The sequence below is a fragment of the Rhinolophus sinicus genome, linkage group LG05 (genome assembly GCF_036562045.2).
Source record: "Rhinolophus sinicus isolate RSC01 linkage group LG05, ASM3656204v1, whole genome shotgun sequence".
In the NCBI taxonomy this organism is placed as follows: domain Eukaryota; kingdom Metazoa; phylum Chordata; class Mammalia; order Chiroptera; family Rhinolophidae; genus Rhinolophus; species Rhinolophus sinicus.
Window position 1 is genome coordinate 17467437 of NC_133755.1, and position 14045 is coordinate 17481481.

At 47.8% G+C, this 14045-nt stretch overlaps 1 protein-coding gene across 1 annotated transcript in view; it reads left to right on the forward strand.

Annotated features, from left to right (window-relative positions):
* DPYSL5 (dihydropyrimidinase like 5) overlaps window positions 1-14045 on the forward strand; it is a 78674-nt gene that overhangs the window by 24566 nt on the left and 40063 nt on the right. The window contains exon 2 of the mRNA XM_019735333.2: window positions 5769-6033. Within this exon, the coding sequence (XP_019590892.1) occupies window positions 5773-6033 (261 nt within the window). The 5' untranslated portion in view covers window positions 5769-5772. The remainder of the gene's footprint in view (window positions 1-5768; window positions 6034-14045) is intronic.

Genomic DNA, 14045 nt, shown 5'->3' on the forward strand with positions numbered 1-14045 from the left:
TTCTCAGCTTGTTTTGTGCACTTTATCAGGGACAAGCCCTGTTCACTGTGTTTATGCCCATCACATGGACACACTGGGCCTCCCTTCCTCTTACCGCCTTGAAGAGGTGGCCCTGGGGCTGGGCTCTCACCTGTAGTCTTGCCCTCTCCTGACCTACCTGGTCCCGTTCTACATTCTCTACTGTGCAGTGACAAAGATGGTGGCAGTATTCCAGACTCAGGTGCTTCAGTCTTGTGCAGATGGTCCCCAATTATAAGCACCTTGGGTCAGCCCTCACCTGCCACCTGTAGGCCTGGTCCTGCCCAGCCCTGGGTGAATGGAAACAGGGCCTGTGGGACATTAGAGACCTCCTGGTTAGCCAGTTAGGTGCAGAAATAGTTTATGGCTAGCGGAGAAAGGATCCATTATGTCTCAGGGTGGGTGTAACATCGGCCATCGCCTCTCTAACCTCTGCCCTCATGTGCTACCTCTCAGCCTGACTGGCTCTTCTTCCTGTCCAGGTCTCTGGTCCCCAGGTCCCCCCTAGCCCTTGGAGACGCCTGAGCCCCCGATGAGCGATGGACCTTCCCACGTTCCTATCCCCATAGCTGGCTGTCTTCTACTCAGAATCCCTCAGAACAGTTTGCACAAAACTCCCAGGTAACCAAAATCAGGTCCACCATTTCCACCAGCCCTCCTGGATGCTGATACTGGCCTGGGTTGGAGAGGAATCCAGGAAGAGTCCCAGATTTCTGGGTGGTGACTGGGGATGGTGCTGTTGGTTTTGGACAGGTTGAGTGTGCTGCCTGTGGAACATTCCAGTGGAATGATCCGGTGGGCACTGGGTAATAGTGAAATGCCCGCACTTCCTCATCATGAGCAGAGAGTAGGCTCTCAGATTGCTGCTTACCTTGGAAAGCAGAGAACTAGATGGTGAAAAAATCAGTCACAGGGCAGGTGAAGTCATAACGGGTGGTCAGGAGGCAGGAACAGCCATGATCTTGTCTTCTTTTTCTTTTACTTGTCACTTAACTGTGATTAGTCATTTATTCATAAAAATTGGCCACAGAAGTAGTTACCTGTGAGGAGCAGGATGTGGGATGCGATGAACAGGCTGTGGCGACTTCAGTGGTTATGACAGTGGTGAGTTCATAGGTGTTGTGTCATTATTCTTTATACCTTACGTGTATGTTATCAATATCATTAAATCTACTCACAAGTTGATAAAGCCAGTTAAGAATTCATTATAAAATTATACTGTGCTTTAATATTAGTTAAGATTGTGTAGTGCTTTACTATTAAGAAAGGAATTTACTTTCTAAAAATTAAATTCATGAACTTAAACCCTTAGCTATTTCCCGCTCACCTTGAACTTCTCTTTTTGACTTTTGTGTTCTGTTGAAGCTTTCATTTCTTCTCAATTTTCAACTCAAAGAGACTCCCTTTCCAGAGTCACCCCAAGACGCTGCAAGTACAAGCACCACCACCACCCCCGGCCCCCAGTAGGACGGCTCTCCTATGGTTCCCTCTCCCATTGGTCTTTCTCTTTCCTAGGTGCTGATCAGAAACAGAAGACAGCTGCATGTTTTCACTTTCCAAACCACTGCCATATATTGCCCTTTGATTCTTTAGCAGATGTTATCCGCTTGGGGCAAGGGACAAACCACGCTTCCCGTGACCTCAGCTGGCTTTCACCCACCCCGGCAGTTACCACCCCTGGCGCCCTTAGGGTTGGCTTAAATGCCACAGATCCTTCACAGTTACAGAGCAGTTGTATAGCTCCTTTTTGCATGTTCCTTGATACCACAGTGACCAATTGTCTGTAAAATCACACATTTTTCTGTGAATTTTACCAAAAGAGGAAATGGTGAGTCTTAAACCAATGCCTGTTGTTAAAAAGAGGAAACATATGTCTTAACTTGATACCTCTTAGGTTAGTTTTAAGGTCTTCATGCAAGAAGTATTCCCTTTGCACCATTTCTGGCCTGATGGGTCTGTGCTGAGCCCCACAAGCCCCATGGCATCCTCCAGCTGAGCTGCTGGCAGGAGGCACCTGTGCAGGGCAAACTGTGCAGTCTCTCCTTGTCTCCTTGTCTCGCGCCTCCCTGCAGGCACAGGGGGACTGTGGAAGTGATGACAGAAGCAGGCCATTGCAAAACACATTGTCGAGATTGTCATTTCCTTGGCAGGAGTAACACTGAGCGCCTTCTAGGACTGTGAGGTGTGTGCACTCTATGAACGGGAAGCAGCAGCCGCCATAACCTTGACTCTTCACTCGGCAAGATGCCCCCTGTGCCGTTCTGCTTTGGAACTGCTCAATAGCCTTTAAAAAGGCAGGAGAGTGGGCGGTATGGGAAATTTTCTGTTATCCATCAAGACAGTTATTGGATAACAGATAGCAATAATTGTTACTATTTCAAACATGAGGAGGCTTTCTCATGGAAGACTGCCAGGTTATAGTGTGATTCCCCCCTAGCCCACCCAGATGTCCCTGTTTTCCTTGCTTGCATGTCACCTTAGCTCTAACCTTTATCACTCATTCAGGAACATAAGGAACCCATGCCAAAGAATCAGGAAATTGGGGGATACAAGCTGTATACAGTTAGATAAATCTTGGCATACTGAATGTATCTACCGTCTTGCTATGGAAAGCATCATTACTTCCCTGAGTACATTGTGAAAATTTTAAGATCACTATATTTGCAGCACAAGACCACCCTACCAGTCCTAGATTGGTTCCCTTCGATTCACGTCGCTGTTGGTAAAGTCCAGGGACTGGAGGGAGAGTCAGGGTAGACTTGAAACTATGTGGCTGTAGAATTCCATACCTCTGATTAATTTTTTCTAATAGCATTTAACCATCTGGCCTATTTTCCATTTCTGCCTGGAAGAACAGACATGTGGTTTGAAGTCTTTCATTTACATAGACAAAATAGCTGGATGATCAAAGGTTTTGGTTAAACAAATGGAAATGTGTGATACAGCCAGAAGTCTTTAAAGGAGTTGACATTTATTTTAGGGCTCAGTCATTCCTTAATGATTTGATTATTAATGTTCATGTCTGTCTACTGTGCTATCATAGTCAGCTTGAGCTGCTATAATAATACCATTGACTGGATGGCTTAAACAACAGAAACTCACTCCTCACCGTTCTGAAGGCTGGGAAGTCGCCATGGTCAAGGTGCCAGCCGGTTCGGTTCCTGATGAGAACTTTCTGACTTGCTTGCAGCCGTCTTCTGTTCCTCATATGGCAGGGAGAGCGAGATCTCTCATGTCTCTTCTTATAAGGGCACTAATCCCACTTATGAGGGCTCCACCCTCATGACCTAAATATCTCCCAAAGATCCCCTCTCCAAATATCATCACATTGGGATTAGGCTTCAGCGGTGAATTTGAGTGGGACATAGACATTCAGTCCATCGCAGGAAGTTAGCCAGTGGGCTGGATATTGGCTCCCTCCTGCAGTTATGATGTTTTGGAACAGAATGGGTGACTTGAAGCACCATAAATTAGTGACACTGACCCTGACCCTCTCTCTCTCCACCATGATCGCTAACTAGAATGTTCTCTGTATATGCTGCCCCAACCAGAGCAGAGAGAAAGACAGTCAGAGCCAGCGGCATGTGCAGTGCTTATGAGCATGTATTTCAGCAATTGTGCTCTAATCCTTTCCCTTAGGAGTTCCCCCACTCCTAAGAGATCCAGGGTATCTCTACACTCACCCGCCCACCTCACTCTGTTATGTTCACACACTTGGACACACACAGACAGTAGGTTCGCTGTGGAAAAAAATGCCAGTAACATCTTTCCTTTGTTTAGTTTAGCAAAGACTAGCAGGGAAAGCTGTAGGAATAAGGTGCTAATGAAGTTACTGGGGGAAGTGAGAAACATAATGAATGTCAACTGTCAACAGCGAGGCGGGACTAGAAGGGATTAAGCATTTTGTCCATGTAGACAATTTGGAAATGTAGAAATGTGTGGGGAGGTTATTGGTGGAACAAGACCGTCACCAAACAGCTAGTCTCACCCATTCACAGCTCTGGTATCTGGTACTTAGTGCGAGACACCCATTGTAAACCAATACCTGTCAAGTTAGTTTTAAGGTCTTTAGACAATAAGTGTCCGTCCGCTTTCTATGTACTTTAGTCACTGGGTAATACAATTATTTGCGTCTCTCTCACCCACTAAACTGAGCTTCCTGAGAGCAAGGCCTGTGTCTTTTTCAGAGTTGTCTCCAGTGCGTGACACTAGAAAAGAGTGAAGTTACAGAATATTTTAGTGCACACAAATGTTCATTTTAAAAAGATATTCTCCAAAAGCACCATGGGCCAGGAGTGTGGTAAGCAACCATGCCATGTTATCCAAATACCAGTCCAGGCCTGGAGTGTTCCAAGGCCTTGGTAACCGCGAAAAGGCTGAAGGCCAGCAAGCAGTTCTGAGGCCAGGGGCCCCCAGGCTGAAGATGGAATTAATTCTGCCAGAGGGTTGGGAGGGAGCTGACGGCATTATGCGGAGTCAGGCCCAATTGTCTGGCCATTATTTACACTGAAGTGGCTCCACCAGGCAGCTTAAGATCCAGGGCTGGGTCACTCTCCTTCCATATTAGCAGTATGGCTCATGGCTAAGAGTACAGCTTCTTGTGTTAGTCTGCTTTGGGCAGCCATAAAACACCACAGACTAAGTGGCTTAAGCAACAGACATTTATTTTCTCACAGTTCTGAAGGCTGGAAGTCTGAATCAGGGTGCTGGCATGGTCTGTTTTTCGTGAGGTCTCTTCCTGGCTGGTAGATGGCCATCGTCTCTCAATGTCCTCACATGGCCTTACTTCTGTGCATGCACACGGTGGGGAGCGGAGGGGAAAGAGAGCTGTCTGGTGTCTCTTCTTATGAAGACATTAATCCTATTGGATCAGGGCCCCACCCTTATGACCTCATTTAACCTTAAACAATTCCTGAGAGGCCCCATCTCCAAAAACAGCCTCACTGAAAGATGGGGCTTTAGCATATGGATTTTGGGAGAACACAAACATTTAGTTCATAACAGCTCTGAAGACAACTGTCTGGCTTTCATTCCCTGCTCTGTTGCAAACTAGTTGTGTGACTTTGAGGAAGTTCTCTAGCTTTTAAAAATAAGGATTCTGGGGACCCAGTCTGGACCAAATAAATCTGAATCTTTGGGGGTGCTCCTCAGATGAGCTTATTAATGTGCAGCCAGCTGAGGTAGTGGACTTTTTGAAGCAAATCTAGGAGGGTGAACTGAAGCAGAATCCGTCTGAAGAATGGCATGAGTTAAACAGCTGTGAGACTTGGAGAATTCGGCTCACAGAGACACGCCCAGGAGCCTCTGAGATCTTCAGGACCATGTGGCGTACTGGGGACACTGGTCCTATATGACATCTGTGTTTGACTCAGCTACTTAAGTAGCCATAAATTCCTTAGCAGTTTCAGCCTTCTAACCCGTAAAATGCCAGTCCTCAGGTTGTTTCTGGAATAAAATGAAACAGTAGATATCAAAAGGCTTTAGAACCCACACAGCATTTCAGGAAGATACATATTGGTGTTTCTGTGGGGCCCAGCTTCATTCACCCTGAATGCCACCATGTCACGATTCCCAATAAGTCCTACTGCGAGGTCAGTAGGACCCCTGCTGGCTGTACGACCAATGTCCTCAGGCTGTGAAGAAATGTCCTCCTCATCCCTGCTCACTTAATTCTGCCCACAGAGTTCAGGCTCGGTGACCGTGAAAAGCGACTTTGACCTTGACCCATGCCCCCCTCTCACCTTCCCTAGGAACATGCTTGCCAATTCAGCCAGCGTGCGGATTCTCATCAAGGGAGGCAAGGTGGTGAACGATGACTGCACCCACGAGGCGGACGTCTACATTGAGAATGGCGTCATCCAGCAGGTGGGCCGTGAGCTCATGATCCCCGGAGGGGCCAAGGTGATCGATGCCACTGGCAAGCTGGTGATCCCCGGCGGCATCGACACCAGCACCCACTTCCACCAGACGTTCATGAACGCCACGTGTGTGGACGACTTCTACCACGGAACCAAGGTAATGCCCACGGTGCCTTCCGCTTTGGCTTCTTCTGTTTCTGGGCTGCTCCAGACCAGACCCACGTGAACAGGGTGCTCCCACTGTACTGCTAAAAGGAAGGGTGCTCCAGGGGGGCAGTGTGGCAACTAAAATTGGAAATTCCAGGCTAGATATCACAGATTTCCATGATTATACAAAAGGATGTATTTAGGCCTGTTTTGCTGATCACATCCCTTACCTACGTACCCAGGCTGGGAACTGACTTTATTTTTATACTTTCATGTCACATAATATGGACCGAGAGGAAGAAGAGAATGATCTGGTGTTTGTTATTGTGCTTGTATGTAGTGGGGGCAGGGGGTTCTCCTGATGAACTCCTTTATGAAAGGCTACGTTAATTCCCCTAAAGATTGTGAAAAATACGTATGCTTCTTCTAGATGATTTTAATGGCAGACATTATGAAAAAGACATAGCTAGCTATCGTCTGGTATCTCTCCTCGCTTGTTCATTATTTTTAAAAGAACAGCCTGAAAATTACTGATAGTGAGTCCTCTTTCAGAGGGAGTTATCGTGGGCAATATTTAACAGTTATTGAGCTAAGCCTGAGCTACTGTGCTCGTGTGTTCCTGAATGCAAAATACAAACATTCAGACCTGTGAAACAAATGAATTAGGAGGAAATTATATTTTGCAAAGGAGCCACAAGTGGGTTCTTTTACCCTTCCAGAACCTCTGTCATGGCTGTCACCTTTCTGCATTGTAATCATCTGTCATATGCTGGCCTGTCCCTGGACACCAGCCTGTGAGTAAATGATGCTTATCCACTTGGGTCTCTACACCCAGCTATGCATCAGAGTCACCTATGAAGATTTTTTAATTCAGAATTCAATCAGAATCCCAAGGGCCACAAGCCCCTGACCCTGGCAGCAGCCTCGTATCCTGTCTGATTTACGAAGGACTTGGCCTTTCACGCTTCCTGGGTGAAAAGGATCCCCCAGTTCCTGACCCCGTGGCTGCAGTCCTCTGTCCTATTTTGGCTCATAGCCTCAAATCCCCAACGACCCCACACCCTAAAATCCCACCTCTGTTCTGCCTGTAGTTCTCAGGGAGTCCCTCTCCCAGGCTCAGAGCTCTGCCACTGGGATCCATCTTCCTGGGGGCTCAAGTGCTCCTGCTGCTAGGCAAACACTGTCAAGGCTCCCCAAACCCTCCCCTGAAGAGCCTGGCCGGGGCTGCCGGGACAGGCAGGTGCTGGTCTTGGGGTCAGCTCTATGGGCTGGCCCACCTCAGGCAGATAGCCCCGTAAGGCCTCTGAGGATAGGCCCCCTCCCCAATCCAGGAGCAGCAGACCAGGCCTGTGAAAGGCTATGCTGAGGCAAGGATGCTCGCAGGCCTACTTCCTGGCATCCGGTGCCACACCTGCGCACTCTAGCAGTGCCCGGGGAGGAGAGGAGGTAGGCAGATCCTCCTTACTTTCTCCTCTGAGAATTTTCCTGGGCCCTGCAGGGGATGCTTCACTGATGAAATGGGGTGGCCCCATCCTCATCAACTTGCAGGGTCCTCTTGCAGGTACACTAGTGGCAGTCAGGACCTTTCTGAAGGGAGCTAGTGTATCCAGTTCACCATCTCCGTGCATTGGAGCCAGGCCAGGCCAGGCCTGTGTTGTTTGTGGTTATTGTTGTTATTTTTATTGAAGTATATAGCATACGTACTGAAAAGTGCACGAATTATAAGTATACAGAATTGTCACATCTGAGCACACTCTTGTGACCAGCACCCAAGTCAAGAAACCAAACATTGCCAGGACCAGAAGCTCTCCCTTGGGCCCCCTCCCGGTCACTACTCCTCACCAAGGATAACCACTATTCTGACTTCTAAGTCCATAGTCTTTAAAAAAGAACAGCTTAATTGAGATATAATTCATACACCATACAATTCACCTATTTGAAGTGTAGAAGTCAATGGTTTTTAATATATTCACCATCGATTGGTTTTGACTGTTTATGTACATGACATCAGGCAGTATGTACCCTTGTGTTGGCTTCCTTTGCTCAACATTACTTTTCATCCAGTGAAATTCATCCATGTTGTTGCATGCCATTCACTTTTATTGCCCTGTAGTATTCCACTATATGATATACCACATAGTACTTAGCCCATTCTGCTATCAATGGGCATTTGGATGGTTGCTAGTTTGGAGCTATTACAAACATTGTTGCTATGAACATTCTGGTACATGTCTTTTGGCAAACATATATGCACACATTTCTGTTGGGCATATCCGTAGGAATGGAATTGCTGGGTCATAGGGTAACATATATTCAGTTTTAGGAGATTCCGCCAAATCGTTTTCCAAACTCATTGTAACAACGTATAGTCCCAGCAGTCGTGTAAGAGAGGCCACAGTATTTACTATCAGTATAATGCTGATAACCACACTGGTCCATGCTGGGGTCGATTCTGTAGTATACTCAGGCCTTGCACCAAAAAATTGTAACTTACTGGTTACGGTCCCCACTTGGGAGACCGTTAGTCCATGGCCGGGTGCCACTCTGTCACTACTCTGTCTATGAGCCTCTTGGAGGGCAGACTGGCCTTCTTTGTCATCTTTGCCACACTGTCATCTGTCGGGGCCTCATTAGCCAGGAGTGACAGATTTTCCCCTGAGAGCGCTTAGCTCTTTATGGCCAATGTAGACCTCTGCCCATGTATCTCTGTGCAAGGTGGAGGGTAACTCTTGATCTTTTCCAGGCTTCTAATCCAAGGGAACAGCTCCCTCTGGAAAACACATAAAAGCCCTTGTGTGATTACAGGCCCCAGCTCTCCCAGTTCCTGCTGGTTTAGGCTACCTCAGGTACCCCCATCCCAGTCAGTCCCTAGTTGTGGGGAATTTAAGGGCCCATAGACCCCAAGCCACCCTGGCTGCTGGTGACACCTAAACAGCCCTTTGGTTATATCCATCCCCTCAGCAAGATGGCACTTTGTCCTCGTGCCCCAGCTCATACTGAGCTGTGTTTCATAACACAGCCATGACCCAGTTCTCCCTGGACCCCTTTAGTAGACCCTTCCCAGAGCCTGCCTCAGGCATCCCAGCCTCCCAAGAGCTGGCTTCCTGCCCCAGTATCCCCTCCCTTCCACTCCTGGATTTCCCCTCCTCATTGATGCTTCTACCACTGGCTATTTTGGCTTTCTTGTTCCTCCAGTTCCTGACAATCTCCTGGGGAGAGAAAATGCTCTCCTTTTGCAATGCTGCTCCCAGGGACATGTGGATTTAATTATTCACATGGCCTGTGGCTCTCGCCCTCACGCAGAGGCTGAGCACCCGGAAAGATCGCCACTGACCTACTTTGTACCTTCTAAGAAAGGTAGCAGTTGCTTCACTTTAAGCATCTGGGTTTGTAATGGAATAATAATCCCAAGGAAAAGCTCACCCCAGTGATTAGCCTAGAGAGTAAGAGAGATCAGGTTGCATCTTTTTGTTCTTGCCGGACAGAGGACAGATCCGCAGGGCTTTGAACTCTGTACCCCCTACGCTATTGCGAGCTTGTCAATTTGTCAACAGCAGCCGGGGCTGGGAAAACAAAACCGTTGAAGACCTGGCTTTTCCCGCGAGCATCTGGGTCTCCATTGTACTGGGTCTAAAGGGTTTCTCTGGTGCTTCTTGAACAAACGCCTCACCTGCCTTTGCCTCCGTCAGAGGCTGTGGTCGGCTCTGCCTGGCTCCCCTGGCTCTGCGTCTCACCCTCACAGCTGTCACTTGATTCTCCTCCCCGCACCCCACAGCCTCCCAACCCTCAGACCCCGCCCTCCCAGAGGCCCCAAACCTGGGTTTCCCGGAGGTGCGAGGACCACCTGTTTGTTAATAATGCAGACTCCACTGAGGAAAGAGGTTATCTCCTATGGGGAGGCAGGGAGATGAGGGGAGAAAGGAGAACCAGTAACACCAACTGGGTTAATAAAGGTCTAGGATTTCACTTGGGTCATGGGGTCTTTCATTATTATTCTGCTTAACTTCTGTTATATTGATTCTTTTGTGTATATCTAATATTACATAATACAGAATGTTAATGCAGGCTCTTGAGCTCCACCCCACCCATGGTACTGCCTGGCCAGGTGGGGATATCAGAATCAGGCTTTTTAAACCACAGGTACAGACGTGGACAATGGGAAAAAGCTCCCTAGATGCCTTTTCTGCTTCCTGCTCCTCCAAACATATATTCATAACCACTGTCTAGGCCAGTGGTTTTCAACCCTTGGCAGCAAATTACATTAGAACTATTTGGGGCTTTTTAACTTAACAGATACCAATATGCAGGCCCCACCCGACCAATGAAACCAAGGTCTATAGGTCTGCCTCTTCACTGTCAGTACCTGCGAAAACCTCCCTGATGATTCTAGCACTGGCAGGCGCATGTGTAAGGGACTGTCTAAGCTATTTTGAATGGCACTTTGTCTTGTCATCCCTCTGACCCTCACCTTACGTGCCAGGACTGACATCTGAATCCCTGTTGAAAGCATGGGCTTGCCTTGCCCTTGCCAGTCTTTTTTATTTGCTCCTCTTGTTTGCATTCCAGGGTCCCATCGTTGGAAACCCAAACCCCACCCTGTACTTGCTAAATTTCCCTGGCCCTGTGTTCTGCCCTCCTGTCTATGCCCCATAGAAACCATCAGTGAGAGAGAAGTTGGCCATGGTAGAGGTGTCATCAAATAGAAGTCCAGCTGGGTCTGTCCCTCTTCCTCGAGGGCCCAGGACCTGTGCCAGGACCATCTGGGCACAGAGACAGCCTTCCACTAACTTGAAACCAGCACCAGCAGGGCATCTATTCTTGCTTGTAGTCAACCTACAAGGGAAGCCAAACGCCAGCCAGAGGAGTACTTGACCAGCCTGGGATCGGCCCAGGGAATGTTCAGTGGCATTGCTGAACATGGCCTGCGGATGCCGCATCCCACCACCTGTGGAGAGTCCTGACCCTACCTCTCCTGCCACCACCCCCCCGCCCCACTGCAGAGGACTGGACCCTGGACCCACTCTGGCAGAATCCTGACATGTGACAGTCTAGGACATAATTGAATTCCCTTTGGTTCCCCGCCTGCCAACATCCATTTCCAAGGCTTCCATTTATCCACTGGGCAGACTCTATGTGCTATTTGCCTTTGAAATTTGGTCTCTTGGAATTAAACCTTTCAATGCTGCTCACTTCCTTTCTTCTTTTACCTTGACCCCAGTATTCTGTCCGTTTTTATTTTATTCGGCCAAAATGTCTTTTTAGTCTTTTAGCTCTGCAACAACACTTCTGCTTATCAGGAGCTAGACTCATACGATCTTGCTTATTAGTTGATGTCCCCAAGTTCGCTTATATCTTCATTCCTGTAAAAAGCTGGAAGGGACCTTAGAAATGTAATCCCTCCCTCCCATTGATTGGAAGGTGAATGAATTGCCCCAAGTCCCTGAGATAATTAGACCAAAATGCAAGTTTCTCAGTCTCAGGCCTTTTTGACCACGCTGCTCAGGGGCTCTTGAAAGCCCAGAGCTGGACGGTCAGCCCGTTCAGACAGCCTCTCGGTGGGCTGCACACCAATAGTTCCCTTGACACTACGGCTCCAAACTTGCCTGGACCAGAGGAAGGCACCCCAGAACGGACATGCGTCAGGCAGACACTGGAGAGTGCTCTCCGCCTCCCGGAGACAGTACTTTATGAAACACCACTTATCCTTGGAGGAGTCACACTGATGTCAGTGCTTAGAGCGGGACAGCTTTTACCATTTACCAGTGGTGAGTGTGAGGAGTCATAAGGTGCTGCATGAAACACACGTCACACAGTGCCTGGCACAGTGTGTGCCTGCGATAGATGTTGGTCCCTGGGCTGTGGCTACCTGGGTCCACCCCAGGCCTGGCTTTGGTTTGTCTTCCACGTTCTTAGGTTACTTGATCCAGCCACTTTGGGTTTACGGTGAGATTGGCCTACCCGTTTTCCTGGTCTGGCTGCTGCCATACCGTGCCCCTTCTTCCCATTGACCTGCCACCCCCTGGCCTGGCTCAGCACAGCGGGCTCCTCTCTCTACTGTCTTCTCTGAATCACCCACAGTCACACTAATTAGGGAACTCCATGAGTGCTTTGTAAGGTAACTTTCCTCCCCACTCACACGGAGGGCATCCCTTCGCCTACCTCTCCCAGTGGCACCTAGTACCCACGCAGGCGGTGTACTTGTTTTCTACTATTTTGTAACAAATTACCACAAATTTAGCAATTTAAAACCCATTTATGAGCTCACAGTTCTGTAGGTCCGAAGTCTGGGCACAGTGTAACTGGGTTCCCTGTTCAGGGTCTCCCATTCTCAACTGGAGGTCAGAATCCTCTGCCAGGTTCACGTGGTTGTGGCAGAATCCCTCTCACACTTCAAATCTCTCTGACTTAGAATCCTTTTCACCAGGAAGAACCCGTCCCTTTAAGAGCTCACCTGGTTGGCTCAGGCCCACTGAGAGAATCTCCCTTTCTTAAAGTCAACTGTGCCATATAACATAACCTAATCATGGGTGTGGTACCCATCTATTCACAGGGTCCCGCCCACTCCCCGCAGGAGGGGATTATACAGGGTGTGGGTCACAGAGAGTCATCCTCTCCCATAGGGGCTCACTTGCAAAGACATGGCCATCCTCTAGACACTCTGCCCTGGTACATCTCTACTCCACCAATTTTGCTTAAACTACTTAAACATTTTGAAGACTCCTCATTTATATTTTTTTCATCACAAGTCACCTGGGCCACCCTTTACTTCACAGCTTTCTGTGCCTCATGTTATCTCCCTGCTTGAGAACCTACAATGGCTCCCTGGTGACTGAGACATCAAGTTTGGATCTGAATCTTCACCCTGGGCAACTCCCCATCTGACCGTGTGCTCCCATCTAATCCTCGTTCCCACCCGCGCCCCAGCATGCTCCGATTCATCAGGAAGATGGTTTTCTCAGCCCCCTCCCCTGTGAACTTCCATGCTTCCTCCTGCCATCCCTCCCCACCCGTCCATAGACCCCTGCCTTCGTGGCCTACCTCACTCATCTCACATTTCCCTCCAGCCAGTTCAGCTCCAGGACCCCATTTTCTTCTCACCAACTGCAATAATTTGTCATCCTGGGGCTTTCAAATGGTTTCCTGTGAAGTTGATCTGTCAGCTAGATTGAAGACTCTTAGGGCAGAGATCACGATTCATATTTAAGTGACGACTCACCACAGAATTCACATAGCTTTCAGCATATAGTAGACGGTCAAGAAATAGATGGGTGTGAGCACAGCATGGTGGTTGTGACCACAGGCTCAAATGGACAGCCAGAGTTTGAATTCCAGCTCCACATTTGCTAGCTGTGCGATTTGGACAAGTTCATCTCTGTCCCTCAATTACCTTCTCTGGAAAAATGGAGATTATAATATTATTTTATATGTGTTCATTGAATTACTGTTTGTAAAAAACTTAAAATAGTCTTGGGTGCTTACTAAGCACCATATGAATGTTTGTTAAAAAAATAAATGTATCGTGCTGATCAAGGACTGACCCCTGGAGAATCCATTTGTACAGTTTCCTCATGAGTACGTATATGTATTACACTACTAAGCATCAAACAGGAACTAAAAAAGCTGCATTCCATTTCAATTCTTAGAGTTGACTGTGGTTTTAGATTTCAAGTGGAATCCGATGTAATGGTGATGAATTCTCGTTAATTTTCTCTCTTTCTTAAAAGCAGAAGAAGCCAGTCATAAACTCTGCAGGCATCAGGAGCTATTTAAAGATGTCCTGCTTCAAATCAGTTATCTTGCTTAACAAGACCTCGCTGACAACTTTCATTCTATTCTACATCTACATTAATTGGCAGGCCAAAATGTAGGCCAAGCTGACCCTTCTTAGAACAAATGGAAGAGAGGAGATCTATCGTTTTCTTACAAATTTTCACATCTAGTATTGGAAAAAAATCTCCTATGGTGACCAAGCAGCTTCTCAATTCCTACAATGAAGAGTATCTGCAAAGAATTTATCTACAG